Source organism: Microcaecilia unicolor, chromosome 2, assembly GCF_901765095.1.
Source record: "Microcaecilia unicolor chromosome 2, aMicUni1.1, whole genome shotgun sequence".
NCBI lineage: Eukaryota > Metazoa > Chordata > Amphibia > Gymnophiona > Siphonopidae > Microcaecilia > Microcaecilia unicolor.
This window is the reverse complement of record NC_044032.1, coordinates 317,981,885-318,009,066: the sequence shown is the minus strand read 5'-3', so window position 1 is coordinate 318,009,066 and position 27,182 is coordinate 317,981,885. Positions and strand designations below refer to the sequence as shown.

The 27,182-nt window shown below is 51.1% G+C and overlaps 1 protein-coding gene across 1 annotated transcript in view; it reads left to right on the top strand.

Moving 5' to 3' along the window:
* Positions 1-27,182, top strand: part of ABCA1 (ATP binding cassette subfamily A member 1) — a 706,841-nt gene that overhangs the window by 396,122 nt on the left and 283,537 nt on the right. The window contains 1 exon segment of the mRNA XM_030194329.1: positions 6,902-7,000. Coding sequence (XP_030050189.1) covers positions 6,902-7,000 — 99 coding nt within the window.

The window sequence follows — 27,182 nt, the reverse complement described above, 5'->3', positions numbered from 1 at the left end:
GCAGCTGGCCTTGCTGAGTTTAAAGGGGGTCTGGATAGATTCCTGAAGGAAAAGTCCAATGATCGTTATTAAATTTTGGGTTTTTCCAGGTTCTTGGGGCCTGGATTGGCCGCTGTCGGAGACGGAGTGCTGGGCTTGATGGACATTGGGTCTTTTCCCAGGGTGGCGGTGCTTATGTGCTTATGTATATGTATGAAATGTGTACATTATCAGATATGCACTCCCTCATTCACTCTGTCTTGATTTGTATCCTTGCTACAAACTTGTGATGAGGAAGGCAACAGAATTCTGATTTATAGAAATCTGATGAACTATGTGTCACATCCGTCGCTCCCTCCGGCTGCTCCTCTGCGGGAAGCAAGAACCGGTGTCTATTGCGGCGAGGGCCGGCCTTCTTGAGGCCGCGGCGATAGCCGCCCAGTCCGAGGCCGTGGGCCGGCGATCGTGGCTTCCGGGGCCTCAATCGCCGGCTATGAGGTCCGTGCTTGCGCCAGCGGGGAGAATGGCGCCGAGACGCGATGGCCGGCGTCTCCACCACTTTCGGGCCCGGGAACCCGAAGCTCCGCCTCAGAGGAGTTAGATTGGGAGGCCGGTGCTGTAGTCCCGCCTGGGAGGTCGGACGGAACCAACCAGAAGGATTTCGTCAGTAACCGGGTTCCGATTGGCCGGCCATGTCGGCTGGGGCTGGGCGGTTGAATGCTGACAGTATTTAAGGAGCGGGCCTGAGACAGGACATTGCTTCAGGTTCTGTTTCCCGAGGCCAATCTCCGTGTGTTCTAGTTTTCTGTTCATTTTCCTTGCTCTCCTGGTTTTCACCTTTGGATTGTTTCTGGACAACTCTGCTAGCCGCCTGCCCTGACCTGTTGCCTGTTTTGGACTCCTCTGTTTCCCACCTGCCCTCTTTGCTCCTGGTTCCAGTATTGGGTCAGTTCGACAACCCCGCGGTTCCGGAAGTCCCGTTGGCCGCCTGCAGCTGGGGGCTCAACCCTCGGTGAACGGCGGTCACCGCGGGTGAAGACTTGGGGTTGCACAGCTGTCCTCTGAGGTCCTTCGGGGCCTTGCGGGACCTAAGGGCTCACCTTCTTTTCAGACAAGACAGGAACCTGAAGCCATGAGCTCGCCTACGCAACCCGATCTACGGGACCTGGCTAAAATTCTTCAGCAGGAGCAGTTGAACGCCCTGTCGGGGGCCCTGCAGAATGTCTGCTCTCAGTTAACCACGGTCCAGGTTCAGAACCAGGCCGCTGCGGCACACCAGGCCGCTGCAGCGGCTCCCCGTCCTGGAGGGTCCTTCCCGGGACCTCGGTTCCCTGAGCCTACTCGGTTTGATGGTGTCCCTGGAAGTTGCCGGGGGTTCCTCAACCAGTGCAACTTATACTTCAAGATGCAACCGGAGGCCTTTGCCTCAGACCAGGTAAAAGAGGCCTATGTTATTTCCTTGCTAACGGAACGAGCACTAGCCTGGGCGTCCCCGCTATGTGAACAACAAGATCCGCTTTTGGACAACTACGCGGAGTTCCAGCGCCGGTTCCGCATGGTGTTTGATCTTCTAGGAAGGCCGTCTTCCGCCGCCTCCGAGCTGCTGCGGATCCAACAGGGCGATGGGACCGTGGCGGACTATGCTATCCGGTTTCAGACCCTGGCGACACAGTTGTGCTGGAATCAGGAGTCTCTATCCGCTATCTTCCTGGAGGGGCTTCAGGATCGAATCAAGGACGAGCTGGCCGGTCGGGAGGTTCCGGGGCAGTTGGACGCCTTGATCTCACTCTGTGTCCGGGTGGATACCCGTTTCCAGGAAAGGGCTAGAGCCCGTGCGGACCGGCAGAGGGGGTGCGGAGGCGGGTCCCAGCCTAGTCAGGTACTTTCCCCCCGACGGGGCTCCAGAGGGCCAAGGGAGGCCTCCGAGGAACCTATGGTCATCGGCCGTCAACGATTAACCCCGTCTGAGAGGACTCAACGCCTTCGGGGTGGCCTTTGCCTGTATTGCGGCGAGGCCGGTCACTTCATCAGCACTTGCCCCGCACGGCCGGGAAACGCCACTCCCAAGGCGCCCTGAGGGGAGGGGTCTTGGGGCACTCAAATCCCCTACCAGACAATCTGCTTACTCTCCCGGTGACCCTGCGGTGGCAGGAGACGGTGGTTCACACCCGAGCTTTATTGGATTCCGGGGCAGGTGGAAATTTTATTTGTCAGGAACTCCTGCGGCAGATGGGATGACCTATACTGCCCTATCGGCCCGCTTTGCAAGTGACGTCCATCCAGGGAACCGCATTACCCCAGCCTATCACTGAGGTGACCATTTTTGGGGCTCCAGGTGGGGGAAGACCACCGAGAGGAGGCTCAATTTCTGATTTTGCCCCGTACCATTCATCCCGTGGTACTGGGCCTGCCCTGGTTACGGCATCACACCCCTGTAATTGATTGGACTTTAGGGAAGATTCAAGCCTGGGGTGGCGCCTGCGCCAAGACCTGTTTGAAGGGTCGGGAATCCAGCTGCCCCGCGGTAGTGGCCACTCCTAGAACCGTGCCAGTCTGTCAAGCGGCTCTGCTAGAAGAGTACCGGGATTTCGCTGATGTGTTCATTCCCATGGAAGCGGACGTGCTACCCCCACATCGGTCCTTTGATTGCGCTATTAATTTGATGACCGGCAAGATGCCACCATGGGGCCGACTCTATATGCTATCCCGAGGGGAATCGAAGGTCATGCAAGCCTACATCCGGGAGAATCTTCAGAAAGGGTTCATTTGCCCCTCCACGTCCCCTGCCGGAGCAGGATTCTTTTTTGTGACCAAGAAAGATGGCTCCTTGAGGCCCTGTATCAACTACCGGGGGCTAAATGCCATCACCGTAAAGGACCGATATCCTCTGCCCCTTATTCCGGAGTTGTTTGATCGGCTGCAGGGGGCCCAGATCTTTACCAAGTTGGACCTCCGTGGGGCCTACAACTTGGTCCGTATCCGGCAGGGGGACGAATGGAAAACTGCGTTTAATACGCATGAGGGGCACTTTGAATACCGGGTGATGCCCTTCGGCCTGTGCAACGCTTCAGTGGTATTCCAGAGGTTCATGAACTTCGCCCTTGAAGACCTGCTTTATTCTACGGTAATTGTATACCTAGATGACATCCTGATTTTTTCTAAAGATCCCCAGGAGCATGTGGCCCACATTCGGACCGTCCTCCAGCGCTTGCGGCAGTATCGCTTGTTTGCCAAACTCAGCAAATGCTCTTTTCACCAGCAGACTCTGCCTTTTTTAGGACATATTCTATTACCTGGGGGTCTGCGAATGGATCCAGACAAGCTCCGCGCTATCCGGGAGTGGCCCCAACCCCAAGGCCTGAAGGCGCTGCAACGGTTCCTGGGGTTTGCTAATTACTACCGTCAGTTTATTCCCCATTATTCTCAATTGACAGCTCCGCTGACAGCGCTCACTAAGAAGCATGCGGATGTTAAGAACTGGCCGGCCGAGGCGCATACGGCGTTCAGTCAGTTGAAGAAAGCGTTTGAATCCGCTCCCATCCTTCAGGCCCCGGATCCGGACAAACCTTTTGTGATAGAGGTGGACGCCTCTGCTTTGGGCGCCGGGGCAGTCCTCTCTCAAGTCAACGCCAGGGGCCGGCGCCAACCTTGTTTCTTCTTCTCCCGAAAGTTTTCCCCAGCGGAACGCAATTATACTGTAGAGGATAGAGAACTGCTAGCTTTGAAGTTAGCCCTGCAAGAGTGGAGACATCTGCTGGAAGGGGCAGAGCATCGACTTACAGTGATTACGGATCACAAGAATCTCTTGTATCTGCAGGAGGCCCAAAGGTTGAATCCGCGGCAGGCCCGCTGGTCGTTGTTCTTCGCCAGGTTCCGGTTTCAACTTGTGTTCCGGTCGGCTGCGCAGAATACCCCTGTGGATTCCCTCTCCAGAGCCTTCGAAGTTCCAGAGGATATCAAGGAACCTCATCCTATGTTGGATCTGGCTTGCCTTTGCGCGGCCCCGGATGGGGTCACCCCTACGCGGGAATTCTTGCCTCCGCAGGACCGGGAAAAAGTAATGCACTGGGGACACTCGTCTGTATGGGCCGGACACTTTGGGTTTCAAAAAACCCTCCGTCTGATTTCTCGACAGTACCGATGGCCTCGTATGAACCAAGATATCCTTCAGTTTGTCACGACCTGCCCCACCTGTGCCCAGACCAAGTCGGTTGTGGGGCCCTTGCCCATTCCTGCAGCCCCCTGGGAGGAATTGTCTATGGATTTCATTACGGATCTTCCTCGCTCCCAGGGGCACACAGTGATTTGGGTGGTGGTAGACCGGTTCTCCCGGATGGCACACTTCGTTCCCCTGCCAGGGCTTCCGTCGGCAGCACTGTTAGCCCAACAGTTCATTCAGCACATCTTCCGGCTCCCTGGGGGTGGTCACCCATTTCTCCTCTGCCTACCATCCCCAGAGCAACGGGATGGTTGAGAGGATTAACCAGACGTTGAAGGGGTTCTTGCGGGCTTTTGTCAACAGCCGGCAAGACAACTGGGCATCTCTTCTCCCGTGGGCCGAGTTCGCCTATAACCACAGTGAACACTCTGCCTCTGGGCAATCTTCATTCTTCATTGTATATGGACAACATCCACGGCTTCCTCCGCCCATTCCCTCTGACTCCTCTACGCCCCTGGTTACTCAGACCCTTGCTAACCTGCGGGAAGTCTGGAACATGGCCCGAGAACAACTACAGAAAGCAGCCGCCAGGTATAAGTCGTTTGCAGACCGGCACCAACGCCCTGCCCCGGTTCTGCAGCCGGGGCAAAAGGTATGGCTGAGTACCAAATACCTGAGGCTCCGGGTGCCCTCTCGGAGGCTGGGACCACGGTACATCGGGCCATATGTGATCCAGTCTCGGATCGGAGATGTGACATACCGCCTGCGGTTACCTAGAACTCTGCGGATCCATAATGCCTTCCATGTTTCCCTGCTGAAGGTCTTTCGGGGGTCTAAGTGGCATCCACAGAATAAAGAGTCAGTTGTTCCAGAGGCTGACCCCGATTCCGAGTACGAAGTTGAAGAAATCGTAGACTCCAAGAGGCACTGGGGAAAGCTGCTCTACCTGTTATCCTGGAAGCATTTCGGTCCCGAGGACAACTCCTGGGAGCCAGCTACCAATGTACATGCCCCAGAGTTGGTACGGGCCTTCCATGATCGCTATCCTCAAAAACCAGGACCCAGGAGGAAGGGGGCATCTGGGGGGGATACTGTCACATCCGTCACGCCCTCCGGCTGCTCGTCTGCGGGAAGCAAGAACCGGTGTCCATTGCGGCGAGGGCCGGCCTTCTTGAGGCCGCGGCGGAGAGCCGGGGCTCGCCGCGGTGATAGCCGCCCAGTCCGAGGCCGTGGGCCAGCAATCGCGGCTTCCGGGGCCTCAATCGCCGGCTATGAGGTCCGTGCTTGCGCCAGCGGGGAGAATGGCGCCGAGACGCGATGGCCGGCGTCTCCACCACTTTCGGGCCCGGGAACCCGAAGCTCCGCCTCAGAGGAGCTAGATTGGGAGGCCGGTACTGTAGTCCTGCCTGGGAGGTCGGACGGAACCAACCAGAAGGATTTCGTCAGTAACCGGGTTCCGATTGGCCGGCCATGTCGGCTGGGGCTGGGCGGTTGAATGCTGACAGTATTTAAGGAGCGGGCCTGAGACAGGACATTGCTTCAGGTTCTGTTTCCCGAGGCCAATCTCCGTGTGTTCTAGTTTTCTCTTCATTTTCCTTGCTCTCCTGGTTTTGACCTTTGGATTGTTTCAGGACAACTCTGCTAGCCGCCTGCCTTGACCTATTGCCTGTTTCGACTCCGCTGTGAGCTGCCTGCCCTGACCTGTTGCCTGTTTTGGACTCCTCTGTTTCCCACCTGCCCTCTTTGCTCCTGGTTCCAGTATTGGGTCAGTTCGTCAACCCCGCGGTTCCGGAAGTCCCGTTGGCCGCCTGCAGCTGGGGGCTCAACCCTCGGTGAACGCGGTCACCGCGGGTGAAGACTTGGGGTTGCACGGCTGTCCTCTGAGGTCCTTCGGGGCCTTGCGGGACCTAAGGACTCACCTTCTTTTCAGACAAGACACTATGATGTGAAAGCTTCTACTATACCCCTCAAGATGGATAGATTCTACTTTGTTTTTTGATATAAGCCACCTTTAGCTGGGGTTTGGACTGATGACCTAGAAATGAAAGGCTCTTTAAAGTTATCATTATTGCCCTGAGCCATCCTGTCTCCATCATTTTCAAACTACTTACCATACGTCACAGGAATGGGACTGACATAGGATTGGAAAAGTAGTCTAGTGATTAGGGCACGGGAAGCTAGAGTTCAAATCCCACCTTTTCCACTGTTGATCTTTATGACCTTGGGCAAATCACTTCATGTTCCTTCATCTCAGATACTACTTAGATTGTAAGCTCTCTGTGATAGGGAAATAACTCCAGTACATCAAATTAAGAAAAGGCAAGTGATAAAATCTACATTCCTAATATTACAGCTGTACCAGATGAGGCCTGGCAAAATCGTAAAGGCTTAGGCAGAAGTGCAAGATGCTTCCTTTGAAAGTCACTGACTGCCTAAATGTCTGCTATAGATATATCCTATCAGTTTGCAGGAGGATCAGTCAGACCTCTCTGAACCAAAGGAGCATGATCAGCTGTGGCTACATTTGAAGGTGATGTTCTGTGGGGTGATTTATAGTCAGGCTATAACACTCTGAGGCCTGCAGGATTCTCTACATCACCCCTGCTCCTTCAAATGACACACTATTAATTGCTGAAGATTAATTGTTCTTGTCTTGTTATCCTTTCTCTGGTTGAAGTTGCTGATTTTTAAAGTTTGATTCTTTGTCTCGTTGTGCACTTTTTGCTCCAATGTGTTTACCATGTCTCTTTAATGTGCCTTTAGCAATGATGCCCCCAAAGCTGCAAGGACTCAGAAGCTGCTGAAAGCACTGCTGGATGACCCTGGGTTTGGTACTCCATGTATAAAAGGACTTTCTTCTCTGTAAGTACAGCCCCAGTAGCAGGCAGAATTGTAGTAAAAGCAGAGAGTTTCCACCAGTGGCCACTGTTGAATTACTGCACATCTTAAGGGGCTCTGGAATTCTGGAAGTGGCTTCTCAGAGAGGCCACGTTAATGCGATTTGCTGCTTTGTGATTTACATGTGCACAGAGATGGAACATTCCAGAAAATTTCATTATTTTCTAATTTTCTACACTAGACATTGAAGAAGGCCAAACCCTCTCCCCGCATTTTTGCCTTGTGCATCTTGAGAACGGAATAGTGAAAAGATGTAGTCCAAAACCAAAATGGAAAAGAACCATATGTCCTTAAAAGAGTTTACTAGTGTCAGACTTCTGCGAGGTAGCAGTGGATCGCTGTTCCTGAGTCCCCGATGTAATCTCTGGAACATCTCTTCCCCCTGAGCGGTGTGCGAGATAAGCAGCCTGAGTTCGCGGGACTTGTTTGCAAGATTATTTCTGTTTGTCCGGAGAGTGGATGGCCTCTAAAACCACTCGGCGAGAGACCAAGGGGAAGGGCCAGACAAACAAAACAAAGATGACAGCAAAAGTATGCCATCTTCCTCGACGCCTAGCACCCAGTGGGCAGCGGAGATTACTGCAGAGGTGAAATCGGCGGTAGAACAGGCAGTGGGCAGACAGCTTTAGTTTATATTAGATAAACTGGATGGAATGGAAGAACAGTACACGACTCTGATGGCGAAGCTCTAGGCAGTACAACAGCAGATACTTAACCACCTATCATTGTTGGAATCCAGGTTAGAGGATTTGGAAAACCGATTCTGCCACAACAATCTCAGGCTGGTCGGCCTCCCAGAATCTCTTTCAGACCGAGACCTGCAGAAATTTCTGGAATCATGGCTCCCAAAAGCACTATCACTCTCAGATCTGGCCAGTGCCTTCAGGGTGGAAAGGGCGCACCGGCACAACCTCCATGCCTCCACCACCCTTTCCGTGCAATAATACTTTCTTAGATTACTCCTAAGCCTATATCCTCTTTTCCTACTCTGTCCATCCTGAATAAATTATAGCCAGGTATAGCAATATCCCAGTCATGGTTCTCCGTGAACCACGTCTCCGTGACCACCTGTAAATCCAATCTGCCTCCATCGTATACATGGTATACAAGGCTCTCCAGATGTTACTCTTTTTTTTTCTCTTCTATAGGGGCATTTGATGTCCTACCTTCCTTGGGGTTAATTATGGCTTTGTGGCGTTTTTTTTACCCATCCCCACCAATTTTAGTTTAAAGCCCTCTTTAGTACTTTATCCTATCAAGATGGCTGTCATAGTCAACATGGCTTTCTATGTTTGGCTTTCACCAGCTTTTGAGAGCTTGGGTGCAGAGTCATATTGATTCCATACCTGGGCTTGGACTAATGGATCACTCTGACTGGGAGCGATGAAGCATGGCCCCTACCTGACAGCTACTGTGCTGTTGGTGATGGCTGGACTACTGTCTCTCACGCCAAATTGTAACACTAGGGGGCGCTGTGCTTATGACAACACAAAAGCCACCAGACACAATATGCGGTATATCGCTTTTATTGGTGATACATATGTGAACACATACACCAAGATACTTACAGCACCTGCAATTCAGTCAGCATCTGGGAAGACCACCAGGGAATCACTAGCTCTTCCTCAGAGATTGCAGGGAAATACCCTTCACTGAACAAGGCGTCCCTACGTTCAGGCAAGCTTCTAAAGAAGGTCCCATGCTCCCCCCTCTTTTATAGTGTGAAACAAAGGTGCCTTTCCCAGACTTGCACAAGCTGGCATCCCTTAAACAACCAGCCTGTTTCCCATAACAGAGAATAACTCCCCCAGACCTGCACAGGTTGAAGGTGCCTTTCCCAGAAGTGCTGGCATCCCTTAAACAACTAGCCTGTTTCCCATAACAGAGAATATCAACACATAATTACAGCCAAAACATTCCACTCATTCCATCCCCAGCTGACCTTCAATCCCATGTATTACACGGGGGATCGATTTATTTTTCGAGGTGTGATTTTTACCGCCACCATCGACGACTTTGACTTCGCCGACGCAATTTTTCCGTCGATGTCCTCGAAGGTCCCGAGTGGATTTAAGAAGTGTGGTCGGTGCGGCCGGCATATCTCACAGACCGACACTCACGCTTGGTGCCTCCAGTGCCTCGGGCCGGAGCACGATACCAAGACGTGCACCTTGTGTCTCGGTTTACGGAAACGGACACAGGTGGCGAGGCAAGTTCTTCGGGACCGTCTTTTCGGAACTTGCGCTGGCCCCTCTACGTCGACTTCGACGGCATCGGTGTCGACGACCGGATCTTCGGTACCGATGTCCACGAAATAGGCACCGACGGCATCGACCCCAGGAGCACAGGTCCCGTTGGCCCGCCGGTCCTCCAGAGATGGCAGGGGTGAGCGGCCGCTTGGGCAATCGGCCCCGGTCACTCCCTCTACCCAGGGCCCTCGGGACCGAACCCTGTCGGACCCGATCCCTTGAGGCCGAGGGGGATCTACCTCCTCTTCGGTAACGCCGAGCGCCGATGACGGGCACCGGAAGAAGGCTAAAAGCACCGTCATCGGTCGCCCACGGCGCATGTGGCTACCGGCTCCAGAGATGACTCGACGCCGAGGAAGCGGCAGCGCCGGGAGGAGCGTTCCCCCTCGGTGGTAGAGGTATCGCTAGGTCAGGGCACCAGCACTTCGGTGCCGTCTCCTGGACCCGAGCAGATTCCGGCACCGGCACCTCTACCGGCCCCCTCGCCTTTCCCGACAGCGGGCCTTGACGAGTGCCTCCGAGCCATCCTTCCGGGGATCCTGGAAGGGCTGATGCGCCAGACTGTGCCAGCCGCCGTTGATGGAGGCGCCGGCGTGCTCTAGCCCGGTGCCGAGGCCTTCGACGCCGACGCCACTTGCGGTGCCGGTCTCGACCGCCACGCAGGTGGAGTCGACGTCGATGGAGGGAGCTTCATCCCCGCCGGCGCGGGAGTCCACCGCTCGACGACGCCACAGAGGACTCGGTGCCTCGAAGTCGAGCCGGGCCCGATTGAGGTCTGAGCTACAGGAGCTCATGTCCGACACCGAGGAAGAGGCCTCGTGGGGGGAGGAGGAGGACCTCAGATATTTCTCCTCAGAGGAGTCTGTGGGCCTTCCCTCCGACCCCACTCCTTCACCGGAGAGGAAGCTCTCGCCACCTGAGAGCTTCTCCTTTGCCTCCTTCGTCAAGGATATGTCTATCTGCATTCCCTTCCCCGTGGTCTCTGTGGATGAGCCGAGGGCCGAGATGCTCGAGGTCCTCGACTATCCATCACCACCTAGAGAGTCCTCCACGGTGCCGTTGCACAATGTCCTCAAGGAGACACTGCTTCGGAACTGGTTGAGACCTTTATCTAACCCCACCATCCCCAAGAAAGCGGAGTCCCAATACAGGATCCACTCTGACCCAGAGTTAATGCGGCCTCAATTGCCTCATGACTCGGTGGTCGTGGACTCTGCTCTCAAGAGGGCACGGAGTTCGAGGGATACCGCCTCGGCGCCCCCGGGGCGGGAGTCTCGCACTCTGGACTCGTTTGGGAGGAAGGCCTACCAATCTTCAATGCTCGTGACCCGCATCCAATCTTACCAGCTCTACACGAGCATACACATGCGGAATAATGTGAAGCAACTGGCGGACCTGGTCGACAAGCTCCCCCCGGAGCAGTCCAGGCCTTTTCAGGAGGTGGTCAGGCAGCTGAAGGCGTGCAGAAAGTTCCTGTCCAGGGGTATATATGACACCTGTGATGTGGCATCTCGAGCTGCGTCCCAAGGTATAGTGATACGCAGGCTCTCATGGCTGCGTGCCTCTGACCTGGAAACCGCACCCAGCAGCGGCTGGCCGATGTCCCTTGCCGGGGGATAATATTTTTGGTGAGAAGGTCGAGCAGTTGGTGGACCAACTACACCAGCGGGAAACCGCCCTCGACAAGCTCTCCCACCGGGCGCCTTCAGCATCCACCTCAGCAGGTGGACGTTTTTCCCAGGCCAGGCAGGCTGCGCCCTACGCCTACAACAAGCGTAGGTACACCCAGCCAGCCCGAAGGCCTCATCAGGCACAGGGACAGTCCCAGCACGCTCGTTCCCGTCAACAGCGTGCGCCTAAGCAGCCCCCGGCGCCTCCACAGCAAAAACCGGGGACGGGTTTTTGACTGGATCCATGGGAACATAGCCGCCATCAAAGTGTCCGTACCGGACGATCTGCCAGTCGGGGGGAGGTTAAAACTTTTTCACCAAAGGTGGCCTCTAATAACCTCCGACCAGTGGGTTCTCCAAATAGTGCGGTGCGGATACGCCCTGAATTTGGCCTCCCCTCCACCAAATTGTCCTCCGGGAGCCCAATCCTTCAGCTCCCATCACAAGCAGGTACTTGCAGAGGAACTCTCCGCCCTTCTCAGCGCCAATGCGGTCGAGCCCGTGCCACCCGGGCAGGAAGGGCAGGGATTCTATTCCAGGTACTTCCTTGTGGAAAAGAAAACAGGGGGGATGCGCCCCATCCTAGACCTGAGAAGCCTGAACAAATACCTGGTCAAAGAGAAGTTCAGGATGCTTTCCTTGGGCACCCTTCTACCACTGATTCAGAAAAACGATTGGCTATGTTCCCTGGATTTAAAGGACGCATACACTCACATCCCGATACTGCCAGCTCACAGAGAGTATCTCAGATTCCGCCTGGGGACACGGCACTTTCAGTATTGTGTGCTGCCCTTTGGGCTCGCCTCTGCCCCACTGGTGTTCACGAAGTGCCTCGTGGTGGTCGCGGCGTATCTACGCAAGCTGGGAGTGCACGTGTTCCCATATCTCGACGATTGGCTGGTCAAGAACACCTCGGAGGCAGGAGCTCTCCGGTCCATGCAGTGCACTATTCACCTCCTGGAGCTGCTGGGGTTTGTGATAAATTACCCAAAGTCCCATCTCCAGCCAGTCCAATCTCTGGAATTCATAGGAGCTCTGCTGAATTCACAGACGGCTCAGGCCTTTCTTCCCGAAGCGAGGGCCTACAACCTCCTGTCCCTTGCTTCCCAGACCAGAGCGTCTCAGCAGGTCACAGCTCGGCAGATGTTGAGACTCCTAGGTCATATGGCCTCCACAGTTCATGTGACTCCCATGGCTCGTCTTCACATGAGATCTGCTCAATGGACTCTAGCTTCCCAGTGGTGCCAGGCCACCGGGAATCTAGAAGATGTCATCCGCCTGTCCCTCAGTTGCTGCAATTCGCTGCACTGGTGGACACTTCGGACCAATTTAACCTTGGGACGTCCATTCCAAATTCCGCAGCCCAGTAAAGTGCTGACGACGGATGCATCTCGCCTGGGGTGGGGAGCTCATGTCGATGGGCTTCACACCCAGGGACTGTGGTCCCTCCAGGAACAAGATCTTCAGATCAACCTCCTGGAGCTCCGAGCGGTCTGGAACGCACTGAAGGCCTTCAGAGATCGTCTGTCCTATCAAATTATCCAAATTTGGACAGACAATCAGGTTGCAATGTATTACATCAACAAGCAGGGGGGCACCGGATCTCGCCCCCTGTGTCGGGAAGCCGTCGGGATGTGGCGTTGGGCCTGCCAGTTCGGCATGCTTCTTCAAGCCACATACCTGGCAGGTGTAAACAACAGTCTGGCCGACAGACTGAGCAGAGTCATGCAACCGCACGAGTGGTCGCTCCATTCCAGAGTGGTACGCAAGATCTTCCAAGAGTGGGGCACTCCCTCGGTGGACCTTTTCGCCTCTCAGACCAACCACAAGCTGCCTCTGTTCTGTTCCAGACTACAGGCACACGGCAGACTAGCGTCGGATGCCTTTCTCCTTCATTGGGGGACCGGCCTCCTGTATGCTTATCCTCCCATACCTTTGGTGGGGAAGACCTTACTGAAGCTCAAGCAAGACCACGGCACCATGATTCTGATAGCGCCTTTTTGGCCCCACCAGATCTGGTTCCCTCTTCTTCTGGAGTTGTCCTCCGAAGAACCGTGGAGATTGGAGTGTTTTCCGACTCTCATTTCGCAGAACAACGGAGCGCTTCTGCACCCCAACCTTCAGTCTCTGGCTCTCACGGCCTGGATGTTGAGGGCGTAGACTTTGCTTCGTTGGGTCTGTCTGAGGGTGTCTCCCGTGTCTTGCTTGCCTCTAGAAAGGATTCCACTAAAAAGAGTTACTTTTTCAAGTGGAGGAGGTTTGTCATTTGGTGTGAGAGCAAGGCCCTAGAACCTCGTTCTTGTCCTGCACTGAACCTGCTTGAATACCTTCTGCACTTATCAGAGTCTGGCATCAAGACCAACTCAGTAAGGAATCACCTTAGTGCGATTAGTGCTTACCATCATCGTGTAGAGGGTAAAGCCATCTCTGGAGAGCCTTTGTTCGTTCAATTCATGAGAGGCTTGCTTTTGTCAAAGCCCCCTGTCAAGCCTCCTGCAGTGTCATGGGATCTCAACGTCGTCCTCACCCAGCAGATGAAACCTCCTTTTGAGCCACTGAATTCATGCTATCTGAAGTACTTGACCTGGAAGGTCATTTTCTTGGTGGCAGTTACTTCAGCTCATAGAGTGAGTGAGCTTCAAGCCCTGGTAGCTCATGCTCCGTATACTAAATTTCATCATAACAGAGTAGTGCTCTGCACTCACCCTAAGTTCCTGCCTAAGGTGGTTTCGGAGTTCCGTTTTAACCAGTCAATTGTCTTGCCAACATTCTTTCCCAGACCGCATACCCGCCCTGCTGAACGTCAGTTGCACACATTGGACTGCAAGCGAGCTTTGGCCTTCTATCTGGAGCGGACACAGCCCCACAGACAGTCCGCCCAATAGTTTATTTCTTTCGACCCCAATAGGAAAGGGGTCGCTGTCGGGAAACGCACCATCTCCAATTGGCTAGCAGATTGCATTTCCTTCACTTACGCCCAGGCTGGGCTGACTCTTGAGGGTCATGTCACGGCTCATAGTGTCAGAGCCATGGCAGCGTCGGTGGCCCACTTGAAGTCAGCCACTATTGAAGAGATTTGCAAGGCTGCGATGTGGTCATCTGTCCACACATTCACATCACATTACTGCCTCCAGCAGGATACCCGACGCGACAGTCGGTTCGGGCAGTCGGTGCTGCAGAATCTGTTTGGGGTTTGAATCCAACTCCACCCTCCAGGACCCGAATTTATTCTGGTCAGGCTGCACTCTCAGTTAGTTGTTCTTCGTAGGTCAATTTCTGTTATACCCTCGCCGTTGCGAGGTTCAATTGACCTGGGTTCTTGTTTTGAGTGAGCCTGAGAGCTTGGGATTCCCCATTCGTGAGAACAAGCAGCCTGCTTGTCCTCGGAGAAAGCGAATGATACATACCTGTAGCAGGTGTTCTCCGAGGACAGCAGGCTGATTGTTCTCACCTACCCTCCCTCCTCCCCTTTGGGAGTTGTGTTTTTTTCCTCATTCCTTTGCTTGTCATTCAACTGAGCGGGAACGGTCGCGCACGGGCGGGAAGACGGCCGCGCATGCGCGGTGGGCGTGCCCTGCGTGCGGGACCGCCCGCAAAGTTTTTGTTCCGGTTGGTGGGGGCTGCCGTGGACGTCATCCCAGTCGTGAGAACAATCAGCCTGCTGTCCTCGGAGAACACCTGCTACAGGTATGTATCATTCGCTTTATTGGGCATCCACACAGAAGAGCAAGGCTGGGGTGGCCATTTTGATTCGGAAGTCGGTTCCTTTTGTCCAAACTAGGGACACCACGGACACTGAGGGGAGATTCGTAATAGTGGAAGGCAAATTAAATAACTCCAACATCACGTTCATTTCCGCATATGCGCCTAATGTGGCTCAACGGGCCTTCTTCCGAACCCTTATTACTAGGCTGTCTGGGATTCAGGGACCCAAGATCTTGCTGGGAGAGTTTAATACTATTCTAGATTCGAGCCTAGACACTACAGCTGGGGTGCAGAGATCTAGATCCCGCACTGCGGAGAGCTTGGGGGTGTTATTGCAGAGCCTAGACTTAGTGAACCCCTGGAGAATTCTCCACCCTTCAGAGAAGGATTTTACCCATGTTTCAAGGGTACACGCCACACAGTCTAGAATAGACTTTATTTTCATCTCCAGGGATATATTCCATATGGTGCAGAAGGCAGATATCGGGCCCCTAGTGATATCAGATCATACCCCTATCTCTATTAGTGTGGAGTGGGGAGGTTTTGGAGCTGGGGGAGGAGGGAGGTGGAAGTTCCCTGCACACTTGTATAGGAATTGGGAATTTAGGCAATACTTGAGTCACAAATGGGAGGAGTATTTACACCATAACAAAGATCATGTTACTAACCCTGTTCTGATGTGGGAGGCTGGGAAGGCTGTTATCAGGGGTGACATTATTGCTTATGTGGCTAGGAAAAAGAGGCAACAGGCTAGCAGGATGATCGAGCTAGAGAAAAAGATTAGATCCCTAAACAGGCAGTTGGATACTAGACCCACGGAGGTGGGTCGCCAAACCCTGGAAAGGGTCCAGGGGGCGCTAAACAACTTGCTTCAAAAACAGGCGCAGAAAAATGTATTTTATCAGCGATTTAGGCTTTTTCGGTTTGGAAATAAACCGGGTAAGCTCCTGGCTAGTCTTACTAAGAGCTGGACGGGGGCGTCCACAATCTCTGCACTTCGAAACGAGGGGGGCAAAATCGTGAACGAGCAGAAACAGCTGGAGCAGATCTTTGCCAAATTTTATGGTGCGCTCTATAGTGCGGAGAGGGGTGGGGGCCCGGCTGCGGTGGAGGCCTTTTTGTAGGACTGTAATTTGTCAACACTGTCAGAGGCAGAGCGGCTTCATTTGAATGAGCCAATATCAGGACCTGAATTGCAATAGGCTATAAAGAGTCTGCGGCTAAACAAATCACCGGGGCCAGATGGTTATAGTGGCGAATTTTTTTAAATCTTAAACAATCAGGTCCTGGGCATCTTGGGCGAATATTTCGACGCTGCTATAGAAGGCGGGGCATTCCCAGGGGGGTCGAACCAAACCCTGATAACGGTCCTACCGAAACCTGGGAAGGATCCGCTGCAGCCGGGTTCTTATAGACCCATCTCTCTTATTAATGTCGATCTTAAGATACTGGCTAGAATACTGGCTGAGAGATTGGCTCTGGTGATCCCTAGGCTGGTGGGCAGTGAGCAAGTAGGTTTTGTTAAAGGTAGGCAAGCTGGAGTCAATGTTCGCAAGCTATTACTGGGCCTAGAGTGGTGTAGGAAGTCGCAGAGACTGGCCTTGGCTATAAGCTTTGACTCGGAAAAAGCTTTTAACCGGGTGGAGTGGCCATTTTTGTTTGCTCTTATGAGATCTTACGGTATTGACGGTTTCTTCCTACAGGCCGTGCAGACATTGTACGCGAACCCGTCGGCGGCAGTATTGGTTAATGGAGTAGCATCACAGTACTTCCCATTAGGGAGAGGTACAAGACAAGGGTGTCCGCTGTCGCCGTTGCTGTACATTCTATTCTTGGAGACACTTTTAATAAGGCTTAGAGGAGTGCAGAACATACCGGGAATAGTATGTACCGCATTGTAGTCTGGCCTTTGCGGACGACATCATGTTACTAGTGACAGAGCCCGGTAAAGCATGGTCCAAGGTGTTGCAGCTCTTCACGACCTTTGGGCAACTTTCTGGGCTCAAACTTAACGTATCTAAATCCAAAGCGTTGCCTATTAATCTGCAGATTGTGGATCTGGGGGCTCAATTCCCTTTGAAAGAGGCGGAGGGATCTCTCAAGTACCTAGAGGCATACATTTCGGCAGACACAACACAGTTGTATGAGCTCAATGTGCGGCCGTTGCTTCGGAAATCAGAAGACTGTTTACGCATGTGGATAGGGTTGCCGTTGGCACTGACTGGTAGGATCTTCCTGTATAATATGATCATACTGCCACGATGGCTTTACCTGTTGCAAGTTCTCCCGATCTGGCTAAGGGAGGCAGATTTGAAAAGACTTTACAAAGCTCTGAGCCTCTTTTTGTGGAGAGGTAAAAGGGCCAGGATTTCTTTGTTTGTTCTTATGCTTCCTAGGTCCAAGGGGGGTATGGGCCTTATGGATCTAAGGCAATATAATCTGAGTTGTGGTATGTGGCATGTTAGGGACTGGATGTTGGGGATATCGGGATTTACACCGATGAGTGTAGAGGTTGGATGTATGTGGCCGGTATCACCACCATATATGCTGCGTGCCAGGACTTCATGTCTGGCTGGAGAAGACAGGCAGCATGTTGTGTGGAGATATATGAGGTCTGTTTGGAGAGCTCTCTGTAAGGTCTTTCAAAGAGATAGGAACGTCACACCTTTTCTGCCCCTGGTAGGGAACTTGGACTTTTAGCCTGAGGTGGGGAGCCGAGGGCTTTGGAACGCGGGTAGAGGGATGGACATTAAAAGAGTGGGGGATTTGCTTGACAAAGACTGTAAAATGATTTCCTTTCTGAATTTATGTGAGAGATGGGGCCTCCAACAATCAGATCTATTTAGGTACTGGCAAGTAAGGCATTACATCTTATCCTTACCAATGGGATTGCTTGGAGGAGTGTTTGCCCAGCAAGTTACCGAAGGCTTACAATTGGAGGCACAGGGACACCCTAGATTGAGTCACTATGTCAAGACGCTCTATGAGCATCGGCCGGTGGTATTGTTACAGGGAGTGGCCTAACTGTGGACAGAGGAATTGCGAAGCAGTGTATCAGAGGAGATGCTTCAAGCATTTCGGGATAACATAGTGAATACTTCGATAAGCGAATCCTATAGGGAGCAGGAATATAAGTTCTTGATGAGAATGTACATAGCGCCATGGCGAGCCTTTAGGGCTGGATTTGCAGACACAGGCAAATGCCCTAAATGTGGTTTAGATAGGGCTACCTTGGGGCACATGTTTTGGGTGTGTGTTCAGATACGGGCGTTTTGGAAGGGAGTGGGCGGGTTCCTATCCCTTTCTATTGGGAGGCCAATTCAGACCCACCCTGGGGACTTCCTGTTTCTTGAGGGGGTGCATTTGCAGTTAGAATCGGGAGCACAATGCATTTTCTTAGCGAAAGCTTGGATGATAGCGAAAAAGGTAATTTTAGTACATTGGCGCATGCGGAAAGCACCACAACTAAATATGTGGAAAGCGATGATGTTTGATTTAGTACTCTTTGAACGCAGAATAGTATCTGCTGACTCTGAAAGATAATGGAAATCTTTTCAGGATATCTGGGAACCCTATTGGAACATACTTCCACATCGGGAGCGTAGCCTACTCCTTAATACATGAGAACTTTTATAATGGTTCACCTGGAAGCTTTCACTGGTCTCCTTGGTTGTTTTACTTGGCATGAGTTGGAGGGACTGTTGCAAATGGTTGATGGTTGTTATACCTCTGGGGGTCTGCTAGGGGGTGGGGAAACTGGAGGGTGGGAGGCTGGGGGAGGGGGGGAGAAAAGTAAAAAACTGATCCTGGAGAGCTCACACTGATGGAAGCATGACTGTTGCATTCTTTGTGTTATCTGTACTCTCATAGTTGTGGCGACCTGTTTGATTTTATTGCCTTTTTGTAATGTTGAGCACTCCAATAAAGATGATTTAAAAAAAATATGTATAATTAAATGCATGCGGAAAGTTCCGGTTGGGTCATGGAGTAGTGAGGTAGTGAGGGATCACTGCTCCTGAGTAACCGCTATAATCTGCTTTAGAAAGCCTTCCCCCCCCCCCCCCCCCCTAGAACTGAGAAAGAAAAGCTACCAGGAGAGAGTGGGTCCTGCCAGTTCGATTATTGTACTGGGTCCGAAGCGCGGATGGTGTCCAAGGTCGCGAGGAGAGAGACTAAGGAGAAAAGTCGTGTGAACGAGACAAAGATGGCGGATATAGACATGCTGCCTTCACCGATGCCAAGTTCACAATGGACAGCTGAGATCACAGCAGAGGAGAAAACGGCTGTGGTAGGAAGTTACAATTAATGTTGGATAAACTGGATAGAATGGAAGAGTGTTACACAACTTTGACGGCAGAGCTTCAGACGGTCCAGCAGCGGGTGGGAAACATCGAAGACACCATGCAACAGGCGGAGGCGGAGCAGCCTTGGCTCATATCATAGCACGTATTATGGACTTGGAATCGAAAGTAGAGGACCTAGAGAATAGGTCCTGCCACAGCAACGTCCACCTGGTTGGCTTGCCAGAAACGCTCCCTGAGAGAGACCTCCGCAAGTTCCTGGAATCATGGCTCCCACTAGTGCTAACGCTGACAGACCGGGCTGGCATCCTTCGGGTGGAGAGAGCCCATAGATTGGGGCAACGAAAAGAGGGAGCTGACAGACCCCGAGTGGTAATCTCTAAAGTGTTAAATTATGTATATAAAATGGCGATATTACAGGCCTTGCGGGCGGGAGCGCAATTGGAATACCAAGGTGCACGAGTATTGTGTTTTCAAGATTACTCCGCCAAAGTATCGAAAGCACGCAGAGCATTTGCCCCATTGTGCTCCAAGTTGTTTGGCATGAAAATTTGATTAAGTCTTCTCTACCCAGTGAAGCTTAAGATAGTGGACAATGGGCAAGTTCACTTGTTTGCTACAGTTGCTGAAGCACAACCATATGTGGATGGGTTACAAGCAGCAAAATAGAAGTTTTGGATATGAGATGCCTAAGAAGGAACCCAAGGGGCACTCTGTATAGTTCTGTATAGTTCTCTGGACATGGCTGGCTTAATTTTATGTTCTCAACAAGTGGACGGGATCATTTGGAGTACTGAGGTGCAACGGACAGCTATGGCAATGCAGCATTGATCGGATGAAGCAGAATTCCTTTTTTTTTTATTTTTTTTATATGGACTGCTTGATTTTATGTTCTTTATAAGTGGAGGAGTGTATGGATGAACAGGGTCGTTCAGAGTATTGAGCTGCAACAGACAGAAGCAGCGCTGGAGCCTCAAATGGATGATGCAGGGGGTTTTTTGGGTTTTCTTTTGTGTTCCTCCTGAAAAGGCAACACAATACATATTATATTACTGGGTGCTCCCGGGCTCCCAGTGGACTTTTTAGGGGCATAATTGTTCCCAGACCGGCAGGACGCAAGCATGTGGGACCTTGGTTGGGAGGAGGTTGAGGTTAAAATGGATGTTTACTGTTATAATTGATGGGGGGAGGGGTTACTTACTCGAAGACTGTTGAATGAAGTGCCTTAGGGGGCTCAATCAAGTGTGTTTGCAAGGGGGAGGAGAAAAATGGTAGCACTTTTTATAGGTTTTGGGGGTTACTCTTTTGCTTGGGGGGCTTCATTTATGGAAGTGGTGAGATTGGGGAAAGGGGACCCATCTTTCTGCTTTGGAGCAAGCCAAGCTAAAAAGTGCTACCATTTTTCTCCTCCCCCTTCCAAACACACAGTAGGTAGAAGTGGAGGGATGGTGATCCTGATCAGAAAGGGTTTGCATTTGGAAACAAAACAGGTTATTGCTGACCCTGCGGGCCATTTTGTATTGGCACCAACGGTGCTGGAAAGGCAACCCTGGCTGCTATGCAACATTTATGCCCCGAACACCTTTGAGAAGGCATTTTATGTTCAACTAATTCGTAAAATACACGATATGGGAGATGTGCCAGTATTATTGGGGGGTGAACTCAATGAAGTGGCTGATCCTCTAGTAGATCGCTTGCAACCAAGAGGGAGAGAACTTTCCAGATCTCAGGGGGGAATTTCCATGTTATGTTCGGCTCTGGATTTGATAGATGTGTGGAGGATGCTTCATTCCTTAGAGATTATACAAACATATCGAGAGCACACGCCACAGTGTCTAGAATAGATTACATACTACTCTTCCGGGAACATCTGTCATCTGTGAGGGCCATAAAATTGGGACCCATACCAGCTTATAATCGAACGAGAAAAACGCCCAAGTTCCGACCTAAATCGGGAGATGGACGTTTATCTCACAAAAACGAATAAAGCGGTATAATCGAAAGCCGATTTTGGACGTTTTCAACTGCACTCCGTCGCGGATGCGGACAAAGTTGATGGGGGCGTGTCAGAGGTGTGGCGAAGGCGGAACTGGGGCGTGGTTATCTGCCGAACAGAGATGGGCGCATTTCACAGATAATGGGACAAAAGTATGCGTTTTTAGCTAGAATTTAGGGCACTTTTCCTGGACCCTGTTTTTTCACGAATAAGGCCCCAAAAAGTGCCCTAAATGACCAGATGACCACTGGAGGGAATCGGGGATGACCTCCCCTGACTCCCCCAGTGGTCATAAACCCCCTCCCACCACAAAAAATGATGTTTCACAACTTTTTATTTTGACCTTCAAATGTCATACCCACCTCCCTGGCAGCAGTATGCAGGTCCCTGGTGCAGTTGTTAGGGGGTGCAGTGGACTTCAGGCAGGTGGACCCAGGCCCATCCCCCCCTACCTGTTACAATTGTGCTGCTTAATGCTTAGTCGTCCAACCCCCCCAAACCCACTGTACCCACATGTAGGTGCCCCCCTTCACCCCTTAGGGCTATAGTAATGATGTAGACTTGTGGGCAGTGGGTTTTGAGGGGGATTTGGGGGGCTCAACACAAAAGGGAAGGGTGCTATGCACCTGGGAGCTCTTTTACCTTTTGTTCTGTTTTTGTAAAAGTGCCCCCTAGGGTGCCTGGTTGGTGTCCTGGCATGTTAGGGGGACCAGTGCACTACGAATCCTGGCCCCTCCCACGAACAAATGCCTTGGATTTATTCGTTTTTGAGCTGGGCGATTTCATTGTCCATTATCGCTGAAAAGCAAAAACGCCCAGCTCACAACTTGGCGAATAAAACATGGACGTCTAATTTTTTCGAAAATACGCTTGGGTCCGCCCCTTCACGGACCCGTTCTCGGAGATAAACGCCCATGGAGATAGGCGTTTCTGTTCGATTATGTCCCTCATAATGATCTCCGATCATGCATGGGTGGAATTACATCTGCAGGCTAAGGATGGTAATCCTCAGGGGGGTTCTTGGAGGTTTCCCACCTTTTTGTACAAGGATAGGTAGCAATACGGAACACAGGACCCGATTCTCTTCTGGGAGTTTTCAGCGGAAGACCTGGCATCGCGAGGTGTTGCATTTAGAGAGAAGGGTAACCTCTCTTCATCAGCAATATGGGAGGAGCCACTCCGTGGGGGTTAGAAAACAATTATTGGAGGGTCAGCAGGCTTTAAATGAATTGCTGCATAGGAGAGCAAAGAAGTCCCAAGCGCATTACAAATATAAACTTTATAGATTCACGAACAAGAGTGGTAGGCTTCTGGCTAAGATGGCCCATAGGAGCTCTGGGCCAGGTAAGATAGCCGCATTGCAAGATGCTTCAGGCTGCCAAACAGTGACAACAATATTAATGCAGTACTGAAGGAGTTTTTTGTTCGCCTTTATGGGCCGCAGACGTCATTGCCTTTGGATGGAGAGATGTACCTATCGGGCCTGGTTTTGTCTGTAGTGGCGGCCCAAGGTTTGGTAGAGCTCAGTGCACCCATTACCATAGAAGAGGTGGAGTGGGTGACTCGTCAGAGTCCTTTAGGCAAGGCGCCAGGACCTGATGGATGGCGTAATGAGTTTTATCAGCTTTTATATCCTGAAATCGGAATGCTCCTGGCAGTTGTGTTCAATGAATCAATACAGCAAGGACATTTTAATAAGGCCCAAATTATTGTCCTCCCTAAGCCTGGTAGGCTGCTTGATCTTGCAGACTCTTACCATCCTATATCCTTGTTAAATATGGAAGTTAAGTACTTAGCCAAGATTTTGGCCAATAGATTGGCGAGGGTGCTACCGTCGCTGGTTTTGGAGCCCCAGGTTGGGTTCACTTGTGGGAGAGTGGTGGCGAAGAATATGAGGCATATTTTGGCAGCCCTGGAAAGGGTACGTTTGGAGGATATCCCCACTCTTCTGATTAGTTTAATGCCAAAAAAGCCTTTGATCGGGTGGAGTGGGGATATCTCTTTGAAGTGTTGAAAGTGGAGTGGAGTGGCCTAATGGTTAGGGTGGTGGACTCTGGTCCTGGGGAACTGAGGAACTGAGTTTGATTCCCACTTCAGGCACAGGCAGCTCCTTGTGACTCTGGACAAGTCACTTAACCCTCCATTGCCCCAGGTACAAATAAGTACCTGTATATAATATGTAAGCCGCATTGAGCCTGCCATGAGTGGGAAAGCGCGGGGTACAAATGTAACAAAAATAAAATAAATATGGTATCAGCGGTTTCTTCGTAGAGGCCATTCAAACATTGTATACTGATCCCAGGGCGCAAGTACTCGCAAATGGAGTTTTTTTCAGATTGGTTTCCAATGACAAGGGGAACCAAGGCTGCCCCTTGTCTCCGCTTTTATTTGTATTAACCTTGAACCCGTTACTGTTACTCCGATCCACTGGTCGTGAGCTCTTAGGCCCAGACCGAAGTCAAAAGGGGTCTAGGAAAGGCCTGGGGTGGACCAAACCACAACAGGAGAATAGTAGAACTCAGGGTACTCACCCAGAACTCCAGGCACCCAAGGAATGGGGCCGAACACCTCCAAGAAAAGGGAACTACAGATGACGTTCGGACTGCACCAGCAGATAGGCAGGACTCAGATACCGAAGGAGACACAGGAACCGGCTGGCAGCAATAGGGTACTGCAAGTGGTGAAGCAGGAACAAAATACTGGAACAGCTAACCAGGACTTCACCTGCGCTTGGCCACCATTCCCCAGGGGTTGAGCCCCTGGGTGCAGGCAGCTGGCAGGACTTGATGGACAAACAGCGGAAGCAGAAGTTGAAGCAGGCAAAGCTGAACCAGACTGACAGAAACAAGGCAGACCAAGCAGAGCCCAGCACAACAGGGAAAATAGGAAAACTAAACCAGAAGGGAAAATAGGCAGCACATAGAACTCCAAGGCACAAACAACCCACACAGCCAGGACTGAGACTGCAGTGCCAACAATAGCACACACCCAAAGGAAACAAAGGCAAGACCACAACAGAAAGATAACTGAAACAAACAAGCTAGAAGGACATAGAAGACAAACACTAGGCACAAACAACCCACACAGCCAGGACTGAGACTGCAGTGCTAACAATAGCACACACCCAAAGAAAACAAAGGCAAGACCACAACAGAAGGATAACTAAAACAAACAAGCTAGAAGGACACAGAAGACAAACACTACAGCCAGTCAAACAGAGAGCGCAGCCCAGCTGCAGAGAGTAGCTAATTTAGCACAAAGACGGAACACGGAGAAAACTCTGACAAGCCAGCAACCAGACAAACACAAAGAGGGAGGAAACAGACTCCCCCCAAAGCACAGAACAACCAGCTTACAAGAAATTAAGGTCAGAGGCTTATAGCAGGAAAATCCTAACGCCAAAGCAGCGTTTACCTGAAACTGCAGGTTAAAGTAGATCCTGGCTACTGACGTCTGTAGCTGCAGATGTCAGCCCCCACCCACCTGCCCAATCAGATGCAAGTCCAACCCAGCTTCCTGAGCAGAGAGGTTTCCAGCCCCTCCCTAGCCTGCTAGCAGAGTGGGTTCCAGCCTCTCCTTAGCCTGTTTAGCAGAAGCATAACAGTTACTTAGGGAGATTCAAGGCAACGTGATTCAGGGAGTGCAGATTGAAGAGCAGATCTTCAAATCGGCAGCCTTCGCTGATGATCTCCTTTTGCTTATTTCAGACCCGAAATTCTCTTTACCTCACCTAATGGAAAGCCTGGAGGAGTATGGGACTTTTCTAGCTTCAAACTTAACTTAACCAAGTCGGAGGCATTGGCCAGTTCAGAGAAGGTCAGGCAGTCCTGGGGTAATACCTTCCCATTACGATAAGCCCAGGACTCGTTTCGGTACTTGGGCGTACAGTTGCCAATGAATCCAATGCTCTTATATGACCTTAATATTACCAAATTGCTTGGGGACAGTAGAAAGCAGCTGGCACTTTGGTCAACGCTTCCACTAACTTTTATGGGACAGATACAGCTCTATCGCATGATAATCTTTCCAAGATGGCTGTATATGTTGCAGTCACTCCCTATTCGAGTCTTGCGTTGGGATTTGGAGTCCTTACAGAAAATGTTGATGAAGTTCTGCTGGTGGGGGAGGAAAGCCCAAAATGCAATGGAGACTTTTAGTGGGTGCTCAGAATCAAGGAGGTTTGGAGATTCCGGACCTGGGTAGGTATAATCAAGCTTGCCTACTGAGGCACCTACGAGATTGGCTTTTGGGTTCTAAGGTATATACAGATGTGGAATTAGAGCGAGCGTATTTTCACCCCTGGCATTTGAATTACTTACTTCATGGCCCCCGGGGGAGACTACCTGTGGGGATCTGTGGGAGTGTATTGTTGCAGCCTCTATGGTCTCTCTGGCATTCATTACTTTCCTTGTGGGGACTGGAGCCTACCAGCAGTGTATTTTTGCCTTTGGTGGGAAAATGCAGACTTCTCGCCAGGCAATGAGAACTGAATTTTGCGAAGATTGGGAGAGAGGGGGTGTTATTGCTGGAAGATGTAGTTAGGGCACATGGGACCATTTTGTCTTTTCAAGAACTTTTTACTCATGAGGCACAGGGCCCTGCGGTGGTTCTCGCTTACCTTCAGCTGTCTCATTATTTGAGTGCCTTGCCAGCGGGCAGCCTGTCGGTAGTTTTTGGGCAGCAGCTGTGGGGGCTCCTGAAGGGGGATGCCCTTGGCCAAGTTTCAGTACCTTAGTTTTTTAAAGAACTTGGAAAACACTCTCCAACAAGGAGTCTGCAAGTGGTTCCAGATAGGTGGGGATGGGAAATGGGTTGGCCAACAGTCTCTGTTGGCAACTGTTAGAGGGGGCTCGCAAGTAGTACATAGTGCTGAATTACAAGAATGCCATTTTCGCACAGTACATAGAGCATATTTCTCTCCCAAGCAGGCCTGTCATGCTGGGGTAGTGGATACGGGACAATGTTGGAAATGTGGGTTGACAGACGCCTCTTTGTTTCACGGTATGTGACAGTGTAGATATATAAGATCATTCTGGTCAGCAATGGCAGGGTTTCTTTGCTTAGTGCTTGGGGACCAGGTTTCCCTCACATTTGAAAAGGCAATTTTCTGCACTTTGGGCTGGTGGGGTCATGGGAATCTGGGAGAAAGGTTGTTTCTAGGCAAGGCCTGTATTTTGGGAAAGAAATGCATTCTCATTCATTGGATTCTGGAACATCCCCCCTCTATCTGGTACTGGAGGAATAAGTTGCATCAACACATGATATGGGAATCACAGGGAGCCCACTTGTCGCCGAAGAGGCAGCAGGGGTTTCTTGCGATTTGGGAGGCCTATTTCAACAAAATCTCACCTGTAGCTCGAAGTCAAATTCTGAATAGATTCTCACTGGGCTGTTGATGGTGGCTGGGTAAGGGGGACCAGGTACATCATAGGGAAGGGTTAGGGTGGTAGGGAACAGGGGATAGGGAACATATCATATAAGGGTAGGTTGGGATCTGAAGGGCAAAGGTCAGACCATGTTGATTTTCGTGATTTGGTTGGAATAAGATTGGATTTTTTTGGGGGGGGGGAATCTGGGAGTGGGATGGGGGGTTAGAAGGGAATAGGGAGAAAACTTGATGACGAGGAAGTATTAGTGGACTTTTTCTGGTAAAAGTTTGATGTTATGACGTTGGATTTGCTGGTGTTTGTTTGCTAGAAATTGCGTAAGAATGTAATGTCGGATTTTGTGATGTCATCAATAAAAAATTGTTTCAAGTTAAATAAATACTTGCATGGTGTTCATGCTGCTTTTTCTTTGTGTGAACCATGAGTAACAGTCAGCTGGCAGGCCTGTTTCTAGTGGTTTTTAAAATAATCAACAACAAAATTTTCCCATTGAGGTCAAGGGGTGTTTATTAATGTTATTAGTTTATAAACATCAATCAGAAGCCATGTAATTGAGGTTCCCTGAGATCTTATGATAGAGGCATCACTAGTTTCCAGTAAATATGAGGTACCACTTTTTATCTCTATAGAAAGCACCCAGGGCAGAGAAAACACCAGCATTAAAAATTACCTTTTGCTCCCTTGCTTCCTCTCCTGTTTAACATGTTCTTTTAGTGCTAAGTTAAGTCTTTTCTGTCAAGGTTCCAGGTAGTTCCAAACTATATCTGTTTTGGTAGGACACTGATAAGCAACAAAAAAAAATATTGTGTAAATTTTAAATATGAGGGGGGATCTCAGT